The 23,671-nt window shown below is 48.3% G+C and overlaps 1 protein-coding gene across 3 annotated transcripts in view; it reads right to left on the bottom strand.

The window, feature by feature from the left end:
• CADM3 (cell adhesion molecule 3) overlaps positions 1–23,400 on the bottom strand; it is a 94,254-nt gene extending 70,854 nt beyond the window's left edge. For 2 of the 3 annotated variants that reach the window (XM_053369843.1, XM_053369845.1), the window contains exon 1: positions 22,941–23,400. In XM_053369843.1, the coding sequence (XP_053225818.1) occupies positions 22,941–23,022 (82 nt within the window). In that variant the 5' untranslated portion in view covers positions 23,023–23,400. The remainder of the gene's footprint in view (positions 1–22,940) is intronic. The other variant, XM_053369844.1, reaches the window with a different exon arrangement.
• Between the last annotated feature and the right edge of the window lie 271 nt (positions 23,401–23,671).

Below are 23,671 nucleotides of genomic sequence, written 5' to 3'. Positions count from 1 at the left end.
AAGAACTGCCCAGTTGTAGAAATTGGTTTTAAAAAGATCCTGTCTCCTAGGTATTTTACCACATTTTATTTTATTGCAACCCCCCTTTGATAGCTACTGGCTCTGAAGTGGTTTCTAAATCTATAAAATAAACAGACGCCTGGAGGAGGTGAGGTCCATTGATGGGTATTAGCTATAATAGCTACAAGAAACCTTCAGTTTTATAGGTGGTCTACCATTGAATATCACTTGAAGGTGGGGGCATTAAAAAGCGAGAGAGATGTTCCCTTTGCGCAACACTTTTGGGTTTTGAAGGAACAGGGGCTGGCCACTGTTGGAAATCAGACGTGAGGCTATTATTTCCATTTGTTCCAGAATGGCTCTTCTTGTGTTTAATTTATTCCTTTTTAGAAGGAAGGAAGGACAGAAAGAAAAGTTATTTTTCACAAGTTACTTTCATCTTTACTCTCATCCAAAGAAGAAAGAGAGCTATCCAAGGTACTGAAGTCTCCAGTCCATCACAGGAAACGTTCTGCCACCTCTGATTTGCACAGTAATATGGGCGAGAAACTTGAGGGTCTGATATGTGAGTGTGTGGGGGAGAGAGAGGGAGACCTGTAGAGCAGGGGTGGGCAATCTTTTCCATCCTGAGGGCTGCATTCCTCTTTGGGCATAACTGTAAAATTCTGTGTTGTAGCTATAAGCATTGCATGCGAAACTCTTAGAATCCAGAAAGCAAAATCATCAGAAGCAGTTAAACAGTGTTTATATATCTCAGAATAAGTTAAACACACACATTGCTCGAATTGCTGAAGCATGGGTTGTTGGGGTGCCAAATTTAATTTTTTAAAAGACAAATTGCTACGAAGCATATTCTTAAGGATGCCATGCTAAAATAGGGGAAGGGTCCAGAGCTCAGTGGGAAAGAACTGGAGTTTTGGTTTGTTTCTTAAAAAGAAAAGAATCAGATAGAACAGGGTACCCAACACTCCCAACGTTGTTGGGCTCCAATTCCCAACAGCTCCAACCAGTGCAGCCATTGGGCAGGGATGGGAGTTGCTCTCCAGAAAATCTGGAAGGCCATGAGTGCTCCACTCTTCTTGTAGATGTGTGTCCCAGCCAATCAGGTTTCACATATTACATGTAAAGCAGGGAAGTCAAAGCCTATGGCTGCCCTGTGTTGCTGGACTTCAACTCCCATCAGCCCCAGCAAGCATGACCAATAGACAGGGATGATGGGAGCTGTGGTCCAACATCATCTGGAGGACACTGCATGGGCTACCCCTGAGATAGGAGGTGGCAGAAAAGGCTATTTTTCTGCCCAAGACCCCGGAGAACCACTGTAGTAACAGTGCTGGAATAGATGGGCATCTGGCCTCACTTAGTGGAAGACAAACTCCTGGGTTCCAAATGAGAGACAGTAGCTCAGTGGTAGAGCATCTGCTTTGCATGCAGAAGGTCCCAGGTTCAAGCCCCACCAGCGTCTCCATAAAAAAGGGCTCACATGTAGCAGGTAATGCAGGGTTTCCCAAACTTGGGTCTCCAAGCTGTTTTTGGACTACAGTTCCCATCATCCCCAACCACTGGTCCTGCTAGCTAGGGATAACAGGAGCTGGGGTCCAAAAACAGCTGGCATGAACAAGCTTTCTCTTCCTGAGAACACAGAGAGTTGCTGCCAGTCAGAGTAGACAATGCCAAGCTAGATGGACAAATGATCTGTCTCATCTCCACAACAGCTCCCGAGAAGATCCCCAGCTTGCCTCTTTCTGGATTTTGAGAGAGCGTGTTAAAAGCAGAAGGAGAAACCTGATCTGCTTCCCTCGTCATCAGCAACACTTCCCTGCCAGTGGCTTGGCAGATAGACATCCTGGCGGAGAGTCCCTATTGTGTTTACACTTCTTTTTACACCAATTAGCTGAACAAAACACAGCGGCGTTGCAAGCTGATCCAAGGGAAGGAGCCAGCCATGGCGGCAGTGGTGCTGGGGGGGGGGGGAGTTGGCATGGCATCCACCTGGAAGCCAGCACCACCTGCGGCAAACGCACTCAGGCCAAGGTCAGGGCTTGGACTGGCAAGTGGGAAGCTCTGTCTGCAACCCGGCACCACCCACTTTGTCTCAGTGTTGTCCTCGTGTATCTCATTGGGGAGGTGGATGGGGACCAAAGAAGCATGTGTGGTCACTGCCTGTCATTGACTCTGACTCAACTTACTGCTGGGGCTCCCAGCTTGATGCCCCACCAGTCCCAATGGGCACCAGGCACCACTGGATGATGGGAGATGGAGTCCAGAAATATCTGGAGGCCCATAAGTTCCCCATTCCCTGCTGCATTCCCTCATTAGCTTCAGAAAGTAGCAAGCCAGTTAGCAAGCCAGTCCTCTGACCCTGCTCAGCACGGACGTGTGGCCCCCAGAAGCTTCCCTGCATGGAATGCAGCCCTCAGGATGAAAAAGGTTCTATACCTCTGCCAATCTAGCAGTTTGAAAGCACGTCAAGTGCAAGTAGATAAATAGGTACTGCTCCAGCGGGAAGGTAAATGGTGTTTCCATTTGCTTCTCTGGTTTTGCCAGAAGTGGCTTAGTCATGCTGGCCACATGACCTGGAAGCTGTACGCCGGCTCCCTCGGCCTATAGAGTGAGATGAGCGCCGCAACCCCAGAGTCATCTGTGACCGGACCTAACGGTCAGGGGTACTGGTACCTTTACCTTTACCTCTGTTTTATTGAATTTGTAGGCAATGCCTATACTTTGGACAGCTGAATCTCTCTCTCTCTCTCTCTCTCTCTCTCTCTCTGCTGGTATATTTGGATAGTGATGAGGGGTACCTCCAAGCACAATTCTCAAGCAGCCCTGAGGGTTAACAAAATCAGAGCGACTGTGCAGAAGAACTTCCTTCCATGCATCATTATAATCTGATTTTGCTGACACTCCCCCAGATAAGTGCTGGATTGTGAGTCTCATTACCGCAAACCAGACGCAGCACCGCCATCCATCTCGGATGGCTGAAATTGACTGGAGATTGGGAAACCTGTTTCAGCTCATGCACCTTTCTGCTGGCAAACCAAGATGAGATGGGTGCCTATCTGAATCCAAATGGAACCATTCACTCCACACACACACACCCCGAGTGAGTTAGAAAGGGTGGGGGGAGAGAAGGATAATTTCCTATCTTTTGTTGTTTAAAAGCTTAGCGTACAAGCTTAGGAATGTCTATTCAGAAGCAAGTCCCGCTGAGTTCATAGGAACACAGAAGGCTACCTAATAGAATGTCAAACCATTAGTCCATCTAAATCAGCATTGTCCACACTGAAGTGGCCTGATATTGCTTTCAGCAGCCATGGATTCCCCCAAAGAATTCTGGGAACTGTAGTTTGTTAAGAGTGCTCAAGAATTGAGCACCTCAGAGGTGCTGGAGCTGAGCTCTGGTGAGCTCCGGCTGAAAAAAAGAAGCAGTCCCGGTTCAAAGTGATATGATACCGCTATTGATGTACAGTGCAGATGGGGCCTGAATGGAAGTGGCTCCCTTGGGTATCAGAAGGTGGAAGATGTTCTCAGATACTGGGGATTGAACCTAGAACCTCCTGCCTACAGAGTAGATACTCTATCACTGAGCCACAGTCCTTAAAGGCGCTTCCTACCAGATAAATGTGTATAGGAAGGGTTGGGAATCTCTGACCTGTGGGCCAAATGTGACCCTCTTAGCTGGCCTATCAAGGTGGTATACATTGGTTCTCCCCCCTCATTTAATCCTCACAACAAAGCTTTACATTTAGAGCGCCATTTCTAACACAGCGAAATAAAAGATGGCAGCTGCAAGTTATTTTCAACACCTTATTAAGGCATAAGATTTTTTTTTTTACAATACATATTTATAAGCTTAGGTAGGTCAGGCTGGCAAGGGACGCGGGTGGTGCTGTGGGTTAAACCACAGGGCCTAGGACTTGCCGATCAGAAGGTCGGCGGTTCGAATCCCTGCGACGGGGTGAGCTCCCGTTGCTCGGTCCCTGCTCCTGCCAACCTAGCAGTTCGAAAGCACGTCAAGTGCAAGTAGATAAATAGGTACCGCTCCGGCGGGAAGGTAAATGGCGTTTCCATGCGCTGCTCTGGTTTGCCAGAAGTGGCTTAGTCATGCTGGCCACATGACCTGGAAGCTGTACGCCAGCTCCCTCGGCCAATAAAGCGAGATGAGCGCCGCAACCCCAGAGTCGGCTACGACTGGACCTAATGGTCAGGAGTCCCTTTACCTTTACCCAGGTCAGGCTGAGAGGCAGCAACTGGCCTACGGTCACCCAATGAGCTTCATGACCAAATAGAGATTTGAACCCTAGTCTCCCAGGTCCTAATCCAGCACTCTAACTACTACACCATACTGGCTTTTGCTATGCAGCAGCCATCATTGCCTACACCACAATACTCAGACTTCTTTCCCACTAAACTGCAATGCCCCACATTATTTTTTAAAAACTTATGTGGCATATTTATACCATGCCTGCCAACTGAATTTCTCGAGGCAGCTGGGTTACATCCCACGCTGGTCCTACTCAGAGGAGACCCACTCCCCACCCATCACTCCCAATGGATCTACTCAGAGCAAGCCTTGGCTGGAGTCAGCCCAACACATTTTACACACCATAAAATAGACAAGAGGGATTAAGGCAGGGCAAAGGTACATGTTTCCTCCCCACACTTTCCAGTGTCGCAAAAGCTGAATCTGCAGCTGAATCTCCTGGCCTGGAACTGGCCCATTGAAGTAGCTCAAACATTAGGTCCTTGGAGGTCAGAGCTTACTCACTGGGTTGCTACCACTTCTGTCTCTCACAGCTCAGAAGCTCTGGTAAGTAGCACATGCAAGAGGCACTGGAGCAGCAAATGTATTAGTCAGAAGGCCCTGCCCCACCCTGTCCTCAGATTTTACACACACACTCCGACACCATCAATTTGGGCCATAACCTCACCATACATTTAAAGCACTGTGGTACCACATTTAAAGCACTATGATACCAATTTAAACAGTCATGGCTTCCCCCAAATCATTCTGGGAACTGTCATTTATTAAGGGTACTGGGAGTTATTAAGGAGACCTTTATTCACCTCACAGAGCTACAGTTCCCAGAGTTCCCTGTGAATAGGGATTCACTCTGGAAATTGTAACTCTGGCAGAGGAACAGGGGTTTCCTCACAATGCTCAGCACCCTTAACAAACTGCAGCTCCCAGGATCCTTTGGGGGGAAGCCACAACTGTTTAAAGTGGCACAATTGTGCTTTAAACGTACAGTGTGAAGGCAGCTTAGTTCCTGCTTTTCCTGGCTCTACAATATTCTGGAGGTGACGTCTGAAATCTTTGAGTAGAGACCAAGTGTGGTGCAATAAATCCATTGTTAGTGTCAGTCTGCAGACTCTTTGTTTTGTTTTCTCCTGCTACCCTCACTGGTCAAATAACTGTTTTTGTAAAGGTTTTTTTTAAAAAAAAGAAACCTTCACATATATATATTTTGACCACAGGCGATAAATATGTGTGTGTACTCCACAGACGACAACAGCTCTGTCATAGCACCTGCCATGCCTCTGGAAAAAAGCAATCCAGCACCCAGCCTCTCTGCCTGTGGCGGTGCTTGATCCCTGAAGTTCAGGGGAGTAGATTGTAGATCAGTGGGAGAGCATTTGGTTTGCAGGCAGAAGATCCCAAGTTTAATCCCTTGCATCTCCTGGTAGGACCCCCCAACCCTGCCTCCAGGGTTGGAGAACTGCTGTCAGTCAGCATAGGCCATACTGAACCATATGGACCAATGATGTGACTCAGTAGAAGGTCTACATTCTGTCAGGCACTGGCTGGACAATGAGAATCCCCTAGGGAAGCCTCAGCAGAAGAAGGTTCTGAGCCAGGGAGAGGGTGGTGGGACATGGAAAACAGGTCAGAGAATGAAAGGGAAGCAGAATAGTTGGATGCTGAAGAAGCAAAAGGCTTTGGTGAGAGAGAGGAAGAAGGGGCAGAAAGCACTGTGGACAAAGGACAGGCTGCTGAGGAGGAGGTAGGGACCGAGGCTGCAACAGATTCACAGGAGTCTGCTGGTCCTACAGTATTCAGCCCTGCCCCCCCCCTTGTCTCCAAAGCCTCAGACTTTTGCATGTAGCAGAACAATAAGCCCAGAGGTCTCAGGGGGCCCCACCTGGTGGAGTTTACAACTACAGGGAAAACAGCCGGGTGGGGAGGAGGCTTAGAGGGAAGTGGGAGGCCTAGACCATAAGTTCTGGCAACTTCTTCATTGGGGCCAGTCTCACCTTGAGTTTCTCTGTTTGTATTCCATTTCCCTGAATAAAGAATGAACTTTGCTGCTCATTTCTGAGTCACCGTGTTGACTTGCAACTGAACCAGCCCTGACACCTTCCTATTCAATACAGTCCTTTATTCAGAACCATGAGGGCCAGAAACCTATTTGGGGAATGGTCTTAGCTGGGTGGAAGAGCCTCTGCCTTCCATGTAGAAGGTCCCAGGATCAAATTCAACCCCTGGCATCTCCAGGTAGAGCTGGGAATGGCCTCTCCCGCAAACCTTGGAGAGCTGCTGCCAGTCAGTGTAGACCATACTGCGCCAAATGGACCAATGGTCCAACTCTGTATAAGGCAGCTCCCTATGTTGCTACACCACCATGCATTTGCAAATGGAGTCCGAAAGTTAAGTCACAACGGTTGTGTGATTTGTCTCAGAAAAAGACTGGAAAATATATTTCAGTGCAATCACTCAATCATGGAGGGATTTCAATTTTTTTGTGGGGGGAGACAGGCTGGAAATAAAAGCAGCTGCTTCATCCACCCGCCTATCCATCCAGGGAATGTGAACGTCAGCAGAGCTATGAATGGCAGAGCGTGTAGGTTCTGCCGCTACAAAACTCAATCTCTTCAGCAAACAAGTTCTGCTGGGAAACTGATGACTCCAGGGAAAGGGCGGGGGGAGATCTCAGCGGACTGTCATTACTCCAAGCTAGGATAGGGAAGCAATGCCTGGAGCCAGCAAAATTGCACTTCCACTTGGAATGAGCCATGTCTGAGCCAAGCAGGCTCTGCCCCCAGGTTTAGAGCCCAGGTGTGTTTAGACACATGCCAAACATCCAAAAGCATGTATGTTTTCACTCACACACACAAAAAAATCCCTACAAATTTGCCTTGGATTTTGCTTTTAGCTGCATTGGTTCATCTCAGGCTGGGCTGAGAAGGAGAGGCTGTGACTAGCCGAAGGTCACCCAGTGCGACAAATGAACGAGTGGAAATTGAAACCCTGGCCTCCAAGATCCTAATCAAAGCATTCTAACCACTTTGCCACACATTGGGTCTCCCCCCCCCCCGCCAGGTCGGTTGTTGGGTTTTTGAATAGTGGAAACAGCAACTGTGTTGGCTGAGGACTGGCTGCCATTTTGCATCCCCCACAATGCTCTGGGCCTAGCAGCATTCCAAGGCACTGTAGGGGATGGGGGAACCAGTCCCCACAAAGAATGATGGAGAACATTTGGCAAAGAAAATTGCAGAAATTGTTTCAATATTTTTTTGGCTCTAGTAGGAATCTTCTATTGTCTTCCATTGCCTCGTTTATTTAACTTCTGGATTTTGTGCAGAGAGTTTTCAGGTGTAGCCTGCTACAGCATTTGGTTCTGGCATGTCTTGCTGCACACACACACAAACACACATGTGCTGATTTCAAAAGAAAACCAGCCTTGGTGTGATGGCCCGCATGACTGCATCCAGATTCTTTTTGTGCGCGTGTGTGGTGTGCAGGAAATGAATGAACTGGGAGCCAAGGCCAACTGCACATGCTCAATTTCTGGAATTACATGGCTGAAACTCTCCTCGTTAAAATGGGCATTCCACAAAGGAGTGGCACACATGGCACAGTGTACCGGAGAAACATTAAACTAAACGGGGTGGAAGTAATCCGCTTGTCCCTAGTGCGCCGTAAACCACAGGCAAAACAACCCAGTCACCTGAGACACAATGATATCAATACGCTTGTGTGCTGCTCAGCATCAAGCAAATCCACAAATGCTTGTACGCTAGCTCTCTCAAACCCACCCTGTCTCTCCTCCAGGACACACCACACTATGAGCCGGAGAACCTTGCCTTTCATTACCACCCAAAATATCTCAGTGCTTCCCAAAGACCCCAAATCCAGAGTGATGCCTAGACTCTGGTACAAGAAGGCAGACATACCCTGTGAACATGGTTGGGGAGAGATTGTTTTCCTTTTCGGAACATGGTGATTTCCTGTTGATGCTAATGAGACTTACCAAGATAGCTGACTGGTCACTTTCAGCTAGCTTGGGCCTGCTATTTAGCAATAAATAAATAAAAATGCTTCTTGCTGGCCTCCCACACGTCGTTCTCAAGCACTGCATCTAGGAATGCCATTATAAGCTTGCTGTAGAACCCAGAGGTCCTGGGAACTGTTCTCCAAGGCCTCAGCCAGTTCTGCAGTGTTCCCACAAGGAACGAAGGACCCCTTTCCTGTGTATTTTATGCCCTACTCAACTACAGAATGTTGGGCAGAGCGGTGGGCAACAAGGAAGGCAGTGTTTGCTGTGCAAATGCCCCTGTCAAAGACTGTGGGTGGTGACTCATAATGATGATGTCATGGGGATGGTGACAAGGCCATTGCAAGGTCTACAGACCCAACCCAGAGTTTGGATCAATTTTCTAAACAGGCAAAGGAAACTGATCCAGTTTACTCCAGCTTAAAACTGCAGTGGATTTGGATGAGTTCACCTTCCACTACAAATAAGATGATTAAGAAGAGCCTGGCTGCTGGATCAGGCCAAAGGCCCATCTAGTCCAGCATCCTGTTTTCAGAGTGGCCAAGAAGATGCCTCTTGGAAGTGCGCAATAGGAAGACCTGAGCACAGCAGAAAATCTCCCCACTTTGATTCCCAGCGTCCGCTATTCAGAGGCAGAATGTCTCCGACAGTGGAGGGAGAACATAGGCATTGTGGCTAGTAGCCACTGATAGTCCGGCCCTCCGTGGTTTTGTCTAATCCTTTTTTGAAGCCATCAAAGTTTACGGCCATCACTGCCTTTTGTGGGAGCAGATTCCGCCCTTTAACTCTGCCCAGGTTGAAACAGCAAAGTAACACGCTCTGCAGTTTAATTGCAGCAAGAATACCAACAGCTTGTGAGTAGCTTTATACAATAATCTTTTCACTGACAGATCGCCAGGTTTAGCAGGTAAGGGGGAAGGCACAGAAGCCAGCCCACAGGCAGTACAAAATTCACCATCACCATTCGCCTAACCACTAAATGAGTCTACCATTTTCCTTTTTTTGAGCAAGAGAACGCAATGTATGAATTTGTGGGCTGCGGGTGTGGGAGCTTCTATCACAGCAGGCCCACCCAAGCACAAGGAGAGAGCAAAACATACACCACATAGGCCTCTCATTCCAGAAAACCATTTCTTAGAAATGTCTACAGGGATGCTCTCCATCCTTGCTCCAGAGATCTACCACGCTGCTGTGTTGTTGATGGAATAACAGCTCTTTTGCAAAAGCCTCAATATGAGCAGCTAACTGCATGTCAGGCTCCCCACAGTGGCTGCCAGCCAGCCACATAGAGATTTGCTGCTACTGAAAAAGAGGGTGGGGGGGGGGGAGGAGAGAATAGACAGAAGATTGGCCATAATCTGCTGAGCCAGAATTGGAGAAGCTCAGGTTTTTTGCCCCTGTGTAAAGGTGAAAAGAAAAAAGTTGATGTCCTTCCCAGAAGCCATGAAGAATATGCTGTTTGGTGCAGAATGTTTGGTGCAGAATTCTTTTCCTTAGCCTTTTTTTTATGCTTCTAGATCTCATGATTCTAGAGAGGCTTGCACAGTATCAAGAATGCTGCAGGATACTTTCCTGCAAGCATTTTCTCCCCCTTCCAGGCATGTGGGTGCAAGTGGAGGAGGAAGTGACGCAACAGGACAGCTGGTAAGGACCTAGGAAGCTGCCTTATACAGAGTCAGAGCATTGCTCCATCTAGCTCAGTACTGTCTACACAGACTGGCAGCAGCAGCAGCTCTCCAGGCATGAATCCTTTCCAGCTCTACCTTGCGATGGCAGGGGTTGAACCCGGAACCTTCCGCATAAGCAGATGCTCTGCCCCTGAGCTATGGTGCGATGCAGCGGCCAAAGCGTTTAGTTTGCCTGCGAGAAACTCAAGTTTAAATGTTCCCCCTAGCCATAAAGCTGATGGGAGATAGCATTAAACAGCTGCTTTGTGAGGCTTGCCAGATAACTGCTGCATAAGTACCTTAAAATAAAATAGATATATAGTGTAGAATGCTGCAGCGTGATTGCTGACAGAAGGGAGATTGTGGCAGCATATTCCTCTTGTGCTCAGAGATCTGCGCTGGCTGCCAATTTGTTCCCTGGCCATATTCAAAGTGTCACTATTAAATATACAAAACCCACAACAGCTTAGGGCCAGTTTACTTGAACAATCATCTTTCCCTACGTGCACCCACTTGGACCGCTTCACTCCGTGGAACTGGCACTTTCACAAGCGCCATATAATGTTCATTTTGCATTAACAATAAATCAATATTTTAGCATGGCAAGCAGCAGCTATGGACTCTCACTGGAACTCATCGCCTATTGACTTAGGCAGGTGCCTTCACTTGGCTGTTTCCAAGGTCTGCTGAAAACTTCTTGTTTAGGTAAGCCTACTCAGACATTTGTCTGTTTTTAAAATCCATTGATTTTATCTACATGTTGATCACGTTAGTCTGCTCTCTGCTTTTTGAAGGTTTCCTTCGATTTGCTACTTCTAATGAAAAACATACACCATTTTACATAAACTGTTTAGAGATTTTAGTTTTTGATTTAGCACTCTATGGATCTTCCTAAATAAAAATAATTAATCACAAGTGAACAGAGGGTCTCTGAACCTGATCCAACTCCATTCAGAGATGCAACAAGCTGCCAGACTGAACCATTGGTCTCCAATTAACCTACCTCACAAGGTTGTATTGAGGCTTAAAACCCACTCTGTTCTTCTTAGAGGAAGGGAACATTATAAATGTAACTCATTCCATACAAAGATAAAAATCAACATTTGGGCAATGAAAATCCCATACCCTCCAACATTTCTCCAATGAAAATAGGGATATCCTATTCAATAACAATAACAATAACAATAGTAACAATAATGTTATTATCTATACCCTGTCCATCTGACTGGGTTTCCTCAGCCACTCTGGGCGGCTTCCAACATATATAAAAACCTAATAAAACATTAAACATTATGGCTTGGGGGTCGGATAACTCCACACCTTCCAACATTTCTCCAATGAAAATAGGCATGTCCTAAGGAAAAGCGGGACATTCTGGGATCAGATCAGAAACCACGACAGCTGCTGTGAATCCAGGACTGTCCCTGGATAATAGGGGCACTTGGAGGGTCTGAAATCCTTCCCACAAAATGGAAGAAGATCTGGAAGGTAGAAGAACCTAACAGCACTGCCCATCTAATCCAGCCCACTGCTCTTGCAGAAGTCAGCCAGATGTCCATGGGAAGCCCATAAGGTTAGCCTGAGTGCAAAACCACTCTCCCCACTTAAGATTCCCAGATACTGCTGTTTATTTTTATTTTTTAAAATATATTTTTATTCAAGATTTCTTAGTTTACAAAAACATGTGCATTGTCTCCTTTTTCAAGGTGTGTTTTCTACAGATCAGTTTCATTTGTGGTGAGACATCAGTGTTACACACAGTGTTAGGTTAGGAAGAAAAGAGGGGAAAGGGGGGAGGGGAATGGTGAGTAGGGTGGGGTCGGGTGGCAATGCTTCTATTCTTCTACTTAGTGTATGTGTGGGGTTTTGTGTCAGTGTCATTTGTGTGTGTTCTCTTACTATTCACTTGTTGTATTTCTTGGATGGTGAGAGAGGCTGGAGGTAGCCTAGGGTGTGGTTGGTTGTCTTTGATTGGCTGTAGTGAAAATTGTTTTTGAGAGCTCACAACCCACCTACTCTCAGTAGCCAGAAGCATCAAAGCCAGACACTGGAGAGACCTGTCAGGAGTAAGCATGGACCAATGGTACCAAATAGTATGGGAAACAGCCTTATTAGAAAAAACTAACCAATAACCTGAACCTGACCTGGGGACAAATAGAAGACGACGCCTTCACCCCGGTATGGTTCCCCTTTATCACATACACAGCCCAACAAGACAACAAGAAGAATCCACCGACAACATACGAATCAATCTGGCTAACCAGATACTGGTACAGTGGTACCTCTGGTTACAGAAGCTTCAGGTTACAGACGTTTCAGGTTACAGACTCTGCTAACCCAGAAATAATACCTTGGGTTAAGAACTTCGCTTCAGGATGAGAACAGAAATTGCATGGCGGCAGCGGGAGGCCTCATTAGCTAAAGTGTTACCTCAGGCTAAGAACAGTTTCAGGTTCAGAACAGACCTCGAGAACGAATTAAGTCCTTAACCTGAGGTACCACTGTATTTAGATGCATATTTCCTCCAACAGCTCAAATAAAATGTAGCCATCCTGTGGCTAGTAGCCATTGACCTCCAACAAATTGGCACAGCCCCCGTTTAAAGTCATCAATATACATCATGGGAACAAACTGTACAGTTTCCTCTTTGCAACGTCTGAAGCAAATTCTCCCTCAGTCCTGAATCTTCAAATGTTCAGCTTCGTTGGATGGCCCCGAGTTCTAGCATGACGAAAGAAAGCAGGAGAAACTTCCCCCTGTTTGTTTTCCTCCATTCCATTTTACACAGCTCGACCAGGTCTCCTCTGACCTGCCTTCTCTCTAAACTAAAAAACACGCAGAGATCCAGCCATACCGCTCACAGTCCGCTCTCTCTCTCTCCCCTTTGCTTGCCTGATGCAGGCTGATGCCCCTGGAGGAACGTGGGTTTAGGGGCCGGCGAGGGAGCTGCCCGCCCCCCTCACCTCATCTCCTTTGCCCATTCCGCTTTGCAAAACTGACAGCTTAAATCTCATCAAGAGCAGAAAATACATTAGCCAGCAGGGGGTCATGATGGGGAGAGGAGGGGTGTACCTGCGAATTCAAAGTCTTGATTTAATCCACTGCCCTCTCTCCGCCTTATGGTAATGAAGTCTAAGTCACAGGTCTGCATTTAAAGGGGAATTGGGCAGTGTTTTCCTCTCTCAGAGGACTGTGCCCCTTCACACAGCACCGCTATTAAGAGATCGGTGTTTAGAGAGCTGCTGGGCAGTGGAACAGACTCCCTCGAAAGGTGCTGGACTCTCTTTCAATGGAGGTTTATAAGCAGAGGTTGGGTGGCCATCTATCAGGGTCTGTAAGAATGTAAGGAGGACCTGGCTGATGGATCAGTCTGAAGGCCCATCTGGTCCAGCATCCCGCTCTCGCAGTGGCCAAGTAGAGGCCCCAATGGGAAGCCCACAAGCAGGGCCTAAGCCCAACAGTAACTCTCCCCTTAATTCCCAGCAAGAGATATTCAGAGCCATGCTGCCTCTGACAGTGAAGGTAGAGCCTCATAGCCTCATTCTCCATGAATTGGTCAAATCCTCCAAATTAGCAGCCATCAGCACACCTTGTGGGACCACATTCCATAATTCAACTGTGTGAAGAAGGACTTTCTTTAGTTTGTCCTACTGCTTCTGCACACATCACAATGGCTATGCCCAGCCTCCATGGTTGAAGGCAGCAGGCCTCTGAACAGATCCTCCAAGTGCCCCTGTTTTCCAGGGACAGTCCCAGATTTACAGCAGCCCTCCCAATTTGATCCTGGAATATCTGGCTTTTACTTAGCATGTCCCTATTTTAATCAGAGAAATAAAAGTTGAAGAGTATGGGGTTATGCAACTCCTGAGCCAAGGAGATGAGTAACTTCTAAACAACCTTTAGAAGACATCTGAAGGCAGCCCTGTATAGGGAAGGGTTTTTTTTAAAAAAAAAAGTTTAATTATGTTTTTATATATGTTGGAAGCCACCCTGAGTGGCTGGGGCAACCCAATCAGGTGGACAGGGCATAAATAATAAAATTACTACTACTACCATTACCACTAATACTACTATGGTTATTATGGAATAGGACGTTCCTGTTTTGGAGAAATGTTGGAGGGTATGCTCTGGTATGCACTTGCTGGAAACTGCAGGAGGGGAGAGTTGCTGTTGCACCCTGGTCCCACTTGTGGGCTTCTCAAATAGGCATCTGGTTGGCCACTGTGAGAACAGGATGCTGGACTAGATGGCCCCTTTGGCCTCATCCAGCAGGGATTCTCTTCCTATTTTCTCACTTGGAATTTGGAGGTAATTTTTAAAAAGAGAGCAAGACTATCTGAATAATAATAATAATAATAATAATAATAATAATAATAATAATAATAATTATTTATACCCCACCCATCTGGCTGGGCTTCCCCAGCCACTCTGGGCAGCTTCCAACAAAATATTAAAATACAGTAATGCATCAAACATTAAAAGCTTCCCTAAACAGGGCTGCCTTCAGATGTCTTCCAAAAGTCTGGTAGTTGTTGTTCTCTTTGACATCTGGTGGGAGGGCGTTCCACAGGGCGGGCACCACTGCCGAGAAGACCTCTGCCTGGTTCCCTGTAACTTAGCTTCTCGCAGTGAGGGAACCGCCAGAAGGCCCTCGGCGCTGGACCTCAGTGTCCGGGTAGACATTAAGAAATGTCACCACTCCCAGACGTTCAGAACCGGCAGGCTCTGAGCCAGACTGTCACTGCCAAACAGCAACTTTGCTTTGCAATGGTTTGTGGAAAGGCAGGGGATGAGGGGGTGGAAAGCCGGGTAGAAGAGAGGGCTGTCGTTGCAGATTCCTTGATCCCAGTGATATTTGCTCTGCATCATTTCATTAAAGGTTGGCTTGTTGTGTGGTGTGCGGCTTGACATTGTCATACAATTGCTGAAAAACACTCTTCTGTCTGGAGGGTTAAGTGGGTAACAGAGCAGCCGACCGTTTTCAGACCCACCTGCTAAACCGCGCTGAATACTGAAGTGCCGGAAGGGTGGAGTTCATAAGCAATTTGGCCACTGCAAGATGCACAAATTCCAGCTACATTTGCAGCAGGAAGAAAGGGGCATGTTTGCTCAGGCCCATCAGCAGGGATAGGGCATTGCAAGGAGTCGGGGCTTCAGATACCCATTTTTGGACAATCAAAAGAGCAAATGTATGGACTTTTGGGAGTGGGGGATTTAAAGACAGTTCTTTTTACCTGATGGCTGATAGATACTGGCTGCAGCTACCTTGAAATTTGGAACTGCAAGGGTATGCGATTGGTTTTACATGTTTTGGGATGTGCTGCGATTCCTGCATTGCAGGGGGTTAGACTAGATGACTCTTGAGGTCCTCTTCCAGCTCCTATGATTCTGTGTTCTAAATCAGGTATGGGGAATCTTCAGTCTGCCAGGCATTGCTGAACTACAACTCCCAGCAAGTATGGCCAGCTTCTCAAAGTTGACCCCTGAAAGGGGAAGGAGGAGGGGTCTGCTTTCTGAAGCACTTAAAGGTCTAGAAACTGGAAGGAAGGAAGCTAAATACTGGGAAGGGGCCAGGAGCAGCCCGGGATTGGAGTCCTAGCGGCACAGGCGTTGGCAAAAGGAAAACTTGGCTGCTCCTTCCTCTGGGCTCCCTTTACAGCCTTCTGCTGCTCCTCTTGCAACTTTGGTAGCTTGTCTTAATTGAGGCACTCTCTGTACTGACTTAATGGGAAAGGCAGATGGATCAAGAGAAGGAGCAAAGAGAGAGAGACAAATGGAGCGATATGGGTTGGGAGGCAAATAAGGAGTCATCGGAAGCCTGATAAGCAAGCCTGACAGAGAGTAAAAGAGATGTCCTGAAAGCACCTCTTCGCTGCTAAGTCCACAGCCTTTATCCATACCTGACAGTGGAGATGAGACAAGAGCTGGGCTATATATGCCATGAAAAGTAACCCCTGTTCAGCAGTTTTTCAAGGGGTGCTGTGGAAAGGGGTAAGCGCTGGCCCATTCAGAGTAAGGGCAGTGTTAACCCAGGAAGAACCACTCCCCCCCCTCTCTCTCTCAACTGGCTATGTGACTTCATCACATATCCAAAGTCAACTGGTAGTCCTGCATAATTTTATTTTATTTTGAATATTTGCAAATAGCTTGATCCACTTGGTCTTGAAGCGGCGTGTGAAATATACTGAATGTTAGTCCTGCTCCAAGTGCACTCATTGTCTTTCAGAAAGTTGGCCAACTTCAACCCACCATTTTCAATCAATCTACTCTGAGCTTAATTAGATACAACCTACCGTGGCTGGAAACAAACCCCCACAAACCAATTAAAAATAAATCTGCATAAAAACCACCATCATTAAGTACAGCAGCATCATCGATAAAAACTTTGAAACAAATCAAGGCAGCTAAATTGCATGTCCTCTGGACAGACTTGTTGAAAATGCTGTCCCCTGAAAACTTTTCTAAAACAATTTGGTGGGGGGCTGCCTGGTGTCAGTAAGCAGGGCATTGAAGCACAGGTGCTGCCCATGTGGCCCCTGATTGGCTGAGATCACACTGCCTGGAAGATGCACACGCCCCTCAAAATAAAATGGTGAGGAAGCAGCAGTTGGTGTGGCCCCTGATTGGCTGAAATCACACTGCGATCCTCATTTGGCTGGAATCACAACCCTGGAAGATGTACACACCCCTCCAAGTAAAATGGTACGGAAGCAGCAGTCTGCATGGCCCCCAATTGGCTGGAATCACACTGTGATCCCTGATTGGCTGGAATCACACTGCCTGGAAGATGCACACACCCCTCCAAATTAAAAATGGTGCAGAAGCAGCAACCAAACAGGAAAGGGGTTGGGACATCCCGCCCCCCATAAATTAGCATTCACTGCAGACTGATTTCGAAAGCATGGCCCCAGCACATAGATATAGAGGTGGAAGAGACAGCCCTCTTTTGGAGGACAGAGCTATCCTAGGCCTGTCTCATCCACAATTGCCCTCGACCTCAGGACCTAGCCAAGAAACAAGCCCATGTCGCCGCTATTCTCTCCCTCATTTCAGATCCTTCTCCTAGAATCAATACAGACTGAATGTGACCTTGTTCTTTCTCCCACAGAAAGGACAAGAGCCCTTCAGAATCCCATTGGCTCCAGTGCTTTGTTTTCTGCCTCTGTGGTTTAGATGTTTTGTTCTAGGTTTTTTGGATTTTTTCCCCCTGAAGGCTTTTGGAGACGTGCCAAGAGGAACTTGCTGGAACATTCCACAGTATAGAACGGCTACAGAGGGTGGGGAGAGACACAGCTTGACAGAAGTCTAGACCCTTCCATCTAGCCTGGAAAAGCTATCTGGAACAGGAGAGGCAATCTGATGGCCTCAGGGTGCGGTTGGACTCCAGTTACCATGATGCCCGGCCACTGGCCATGCTGACCAGGGCTGATGGGACTTGCAGTCCAACCACTCCTGGAGAGCACTAGGCTCTTCCACCCCAAACAGCGACGAGGGGAAATTCAATTCCATTGGCAGTTGAAATCAAACCTGCCTCATTTTTCACTTCCCAAAAAGATAATGAGGACCAAAACCCAGGCACCCTCTGAAATTTGTGCTTCTGCAAATATTGCAGTGTTGTTCTATGGCTAAGTGCAAAAGCAACTTGTGCATTACAGTGCATATATTAATGAAGACAATGGCAAGGAAATGTTTTATATTAGGGGAAAACATGCTTTGCAAAAACTGTACATATTAGGCAAAATTGCATACCAATAAATAAATAAGTGTGTATCTTAGGAGAAATTCACACTAAAATGCTAAATTTTCACAACTAACTTTTTTAAAGAAAAAGGGGGGAGGGGAAATCGCAACCTGATGTGGAAATGACTGAACTGCAGCAAAATGAAAAACCAAAATTGATGGATTCGCCCAGCTCTATCTGCTGTGTTACCGAAAGGGAGGCAGGTTGCTATTGTCTTCCCTGGGGGGTTGCCAGAGGCAGCTGGTTGGCCATGGGGGATAAACAGGAGACTCGGCTAGAAAGATCTTTGGCCCAACCCATCAGTCCGCCTTCATCTGTGCTTAAGAACAGAGCTAAGCCCAGTGGCCTTGATGCAAGATGGATTCAAGAGCTCTAAGGCATTTAAGTTCACCTTTCCACCAAGGTGCTCCGGTTGGTTCACGTTGTCCTCCCCAACAACCCTGTGAGGTAGGTTAGACTGAAAAGGCAGAAACAACTTTCCTATGTGTAGAAATTAAACAAGTGATGTTGCCAAGTTGTCTTCCAGTCTCAAGCTCCCTCAGCTCAGATGACGGGAAACAATAACTGCACAACAGGCAGAAAATCAACAGGTGACATTCTGTTACAGTCCCACACCACAGAAAGCCAGGTCTGTTTAACTTCTGCTCGTTCTATGACTGCTAAGAGCAACATGCTGGGAAGGAATGACAAAGGGGGGTCTGTTTTGAATAACCAGTAACATTTGTGCGGTTGGACTAGATCCCTTCCAACTCTACAGTTCTATGATTTTATATAAATGCATTTCATGCACCGGTAGCGTTTAACCAAACCAATCCGGTAAGGAATGTCCCTGAGCCCACTTCCTAGTGTTTCCACTAATGAGGAAAAAGAAACTGGGGTGATTGACATATACTTGGGCAAATATTTCATTCTCCATTAGTCAACTGCTTTAAATATGTTAAAGCTATAAAACGGTACCCACTTGGTTTAGGAGTTAAGTCCCACTGGGCCCAGCATGGCTTACTTGTGAGTAGGCATGTATAGATCGTATTGAAGGTAGTCTTAAAATTATTGGGTCGACCTACATTTTGTGCATTGCACTTTCATGCCCCTTGCCCTGCAGTGGATTAAGTGGTACTCCTACTCAGAGTAGACATATTGAAAATAATGGAAATGATTAACGTGGCTCCACTCATTTCAGTGGGTCTACTCTGTTCAAATGCAGATACAGCCCTCAGACTTACACATACATATGCAACACAAAATTCCCAATGGCCACGTTGTACATTCTGCATGTTTCCAAAAACAGTGAGGATTAAAGGACTAATACCATCACTGTATATTTTTGAATGCAATAGTGACATGTGCCCAGATAACTACCTGTGATCAGAATATTATTATTCTTTTCTACCCATCCTTTCCTCTGTATCAGGGGAGAGGAACATGTCACCCTTCATGTGTGGACTCCAGCTCCCATCAGCCTCAGCCAGTATGGGTGATGGGACTTGGAGTCTAACCACACCTGGAGGGCAACCCTTGCCATAAAGCACCATGAGTCAATCATGTCAGGTGACAGATTCTAACACTGGTGTTAGATCCCCCACCTCCACTTGCAACCTCTGTGTGTGATGTGAGAGCAAGTCTTGAGGGCTCCAGCTCAGTAGGAGGGCATGTGCCTTGCACACAGAAGGTCCTGAGTTCAATCCATGCCATTCTACAGGAGAGTCCCCTAGTCTGAAATCCTGGAGAGCAGCAGCCTGTCGGTGTGGACCAAACTCAGGTCTCCAGGTGTTTTTGGACTACAGTTCCCATCATCCCTGACCACTGGTCCTGCTAGCTAAGGATGGTGGGAGTTGTGGTCCAAAAGCAGCTGGAGATTCATTTTTGAGAAACCCTGATGTAGACAATACGTAGCTACCAAGTTGGTGACTTGACTCTGTAAGGCAGCTTCCTATACTCCCATGTCCTATGCATAAAAAGGATCCCACCCATGATAAATGGAGTCCACCAGCAACACACTGATTCTTTCCAGATGTTCCTCTCCCTTACACCCCCTTTCCTTGTCCCAGACTAGCTTCCCAGAACAGTTTTATTCAGCTGCTGGTGGGCCACCCCTGTGTTCTGTGTTGGGTCGGTTCCCTGTTGCGCAAACCTAATTCAGCAAAGTGGACTCAGCTGCACTCACAGCAGTCTGTCCTGACAATCTTAAACAAGATTGGCCAGTGGTCTGATTCATTAGCTTCCTGGATAGCTCAGTCAGTAGAGCACGAGACTCTTATTCTCAGGGTTGTGGGTTTGAGCCCCATGTTGGGCAAAAGATACTGGCATTGCAGGGGGTTGGACTAGATTGCTCTCGGGGTTCCTTCCAACTCTGCAATTCTATGAGTCTATAAAGCAGCTTCCTATGCTGGCAGGCCAAGAATGCTTAAAGATGGACTGGTTTGGGCTAGCAGGCAGACACCTAGTTATGATCAACTATGGAGCTTTCTGCAACAAGATGTGGCAACGGCCACAACAGGCCTGAGTGGCTTTAAAAGATGATTAGATGCATGCATGCATGGAGGGTAAGGCTCCCAGTGGCTACTAGCCATGGTGGGGCAGTGTCCTGTCTCCAGGACCAGAGGCAGCGTTGCCTCTGAAGATCAGTCCCTGGAGAAGAACAGCAGGAGAAGGTTGGTGGTAGGCATCTCAGAGGGATCTGATAGGCTACTGTGGCTCAATAGTTTGCAGGACTAGATAGGCCTTGGGTCCAATCCAGCAGGACTCTTATTAGGTACTGGGAGGAGGGTGAGGGAAGCAAAAACAAGGAACAGCTCTAAGAGCCCCGCACAGCCAGGAAATCTTGGACTGCATCCCAAAAAGGACATTGTAGGCTTGCTAGCTGCCCCATCAAACACGACACCCCTCCCTTAAAAAATGGATTTTTGAAGGCCATCAGCATTTCTAGCATACTGCTGGGCAGATGATGGATGGCAATCCATCCCAACCAGCTGGAGAGAGAAGGGGACGGTTGGCATCGAACGGGCACTCTGCATCACCTAAATCAGTCAACGGCAGAAGCAGGCTGTTCTCTTCTGCAGTCCCAGAGTGCAGGCTGGCCAGATGCTCCCGCTTTTAGCAACCTAACGCCCCCCCACCCCACCCCACAGTCCAATCCAGTAGGGAGCTATTAAGGATGTACTCAGAGGTGGGGGGGGGAGGCCTTCCCTCTCTGACCTACATAACCGCAACACCCTCCGCTCAGCACAGCAGCACCACAAATGAAGTGCCTTCTCCTCTCCCATTTATGGGGTGTGGGTGTGCAGCTGGCAGCCCCTCCTAAAGACCACCCCCTCGAACACTTCATCCCCCGCCACCCGACCCACACAGCCAGCAAAGAACCTGCAGAAATAGCTCTTCATCTTTTCCAAGTTGGTCAAGCTCAGAATCCAACAGGGGAAGCTCAATTCTCTCCTCCTCTCCAGCTGCCTAGTTGTTGCAATGTGGAATATTATTTTTTCCTCCAACCTTCCGTACTGTTCTGCCTCGGCCTTCACTGCCAGTCTATTTGTGTGTGTGTGTTGTTGTTGTTGTTTTTAAAAATGCTTGTAATGTTACAAAACAACAAACCGCCCAACTGAAGCCATATGCACCTTTGCTACGTCCCACTGTTATGGTCATTAATGCCCACTCCTACTTTTGCAACATGCCATCGCTGCCTTTGCCCAGAACGGCAACAAGACAATAGATAGACGCCCTTGTTAGCGCCCCGCGCTCCCGCCCCCGCCCAGTCAAGACCGACTGCCTTCCCGGGAGCTTCCAAAGGCAACGGCTCTACTTTGCCAGATGCACGGATGATGCGAAGGAGCGGCTGGCGCGATCGATGCCTGGGTGGGATGGAAGCCATGTGCTCTTATTTATTATTGCCTGGCCCCTCCCAGGCGGGCCCCCCCCCGCCCTAGTGTCCCCTATCACTGCAATATCCGAGCTTCCAACTCCTTGGACGCCACTGCGGCCAGAATTCAAGGAGGGGGCAGAGTAGTAGTTGTGATTAAAAAAAAATAAATGGAGAAATTGGCTCAGGCACCTCCTTGCACAAGAATCTGCTGCTCGCCCACCCAAACAAAGCCAGCGACGCGACCTGCAGGCGGCCCTGCCGGGTGCCAAGCCCACGCCGCCTTGGCAAGAGGAGGCTAGCGGAGCCGGTGCCATCGCCCTCTGCCCCTCGCCTTGCCAGCCTTGCGTCTGTTGCTGCGGCAGCGTCCCTAGCCAGCCAGGCAGCCAGCCCCACTCGGCTTGTTGATGTTGCTGGCAAGGCGAAGTACCCACCCACCCAGCATCGCCTCCTTTCTTCCGCCACCCACCTGCCCCTCCCCGCTCTTAAGCGCCCGCTCACTCCCAATGTGGGTGTGTTTGCATACATTAGATCTGGCAGCGTTCCTGCAGCTTTGCCACCCCACCCCAGACACATCAACACAGCAGTCTGGGCGGCTGCCATCCCCTCTTATTCCCCACCCAACGCCCAGCCACCCTTCTCTCTCTCTCTCTCCCCTACCCTCGAAAAACAGAGTAGGGACCCCTTTGGCTTCCAGGGTGTCCCGGCCAACCGCCTTGCCCCGTTATTGGACAAGGATGGGGACATCCCTTCCAACGCCCTTTTAAAACAGGTGGGCCGCCTATTAAACGGGCCATCCGTTCATCCCAGGAGATTGGCTTTTATGGTGCGAGAATATCCCTTTTACAGAGGGAGGGAGGGAGGAAATCAGGCAGGTTGCATTCGATGGGGGGGCACCCCTTCTCTCGAAAGAGCCAGGCGATTGGCACATTTTGGCACACTGGAGTCGGGAGACTGGCACATTTTATCGCACGCTCCCAGAAAAGGATGAGGGACCGTCTTTTGTGGGATAGCGAAAACCAGCAGCCTCGATTGTCTTAAACGCGGAAACCCACCGTGACAAACAAAAAAAATAAACATCCCGCAGCCCCACAAGCCACAACGGACGGTGCGGCGCTTTCGCGATAAATAAATAAAAATATTCCGCACATATGATGCGCATCTATAGGTTCCCACCGCAGCCCCGAGCCACGGAACGCGATCCCCAAAGACCCTCTTGGCTGTTTAACCCTTGCCATCCCGGACCTTCCTTTGTTTCTCTCCCCGCGCCTTTAAAATATATATATATATCCAACACAATAATACACATCGATGCCTTATCGCCCACCACCACATCCTCAATCCGCTCCCCCCCCCCTTTTTTAAAAAATAAAAAGGATGCCTCTTGCTAGGCAGAAACTCACGATCGTGAGACAGGTTCCCTTGGCTGGCGGCGATCAGGAAAGACCCCAGGAGGATTAAGACGTTGCAAGCCGGAGAGAGCATCTTGGGGAGGGTGGGGGGTCCCGGTGGTTGCCTTCGGGGGGAGGGAGGGGGAGGAAGAGGGAAGAGGAAGGCAGGAAGGCGAAGGGGGAGAGGAGGGGAATTCGTCCTCTTCCTGGGTTTCTAGCAAACTTAAAGTCCTTCCCCCTCCCCACTGGGGGAAAAAGGGGGAAAATCAACGCTGGCGCGCTGCCTCTTTAATTCTCCCCGGTGGATCCCTCTGTCTCGCTCTCTCTCTGGATCCAAACCGCAGTGGCACAAACCCCAGGCGCGGAGAGAGGCGGGCGGGCGAGCGAGCGAGGGGCCAGGCAAAATAGATGCTGCTGTATTGACTAAAGAGGGAGAGAAGGGATGCGGCAGTAGCTGGGATTAAATAGAGCACCAGGGCGAGACCATTCGGCCTCGGAGGAGGGGGGAGGACGAGGAAAGACGGGAGGGAGGGAGAGGAGAGGAGAGGTAGGAAAGAGGAGAGGGGAGGGGAGACGCCAGCCTCCCCTCCCTTACCCCACCCCCTATACCAGTACAAATTTAGGAGGGTTGGGGGGGGGCTTGGAATGGAACTGGAGAGGGGGGTCAGGAGCTTGCAATGTTTTGCACCGGTTCCACCCCTCCCAGTTTCAGAGCTTCCTCCCTGCAGGCAGGTCTAGCTGGG

Source organism: Podarcis raffonei, chromosome 16, assembly GCF_027172205.1.
Source record: "Podarcis raffonei isolate rPodRaf1 chromosome 16, rPodRaf1.pri, whole genome shotgun sequence".
NCBI lineage: Eukaryota > Metazoa > Chordata > Lepidosauria > Squamata > Lacertidae > Podarcis > Podarcis raffonei.
This window is presented reverse-complemented; position numbering and strand designations above follow the sequence as displayed.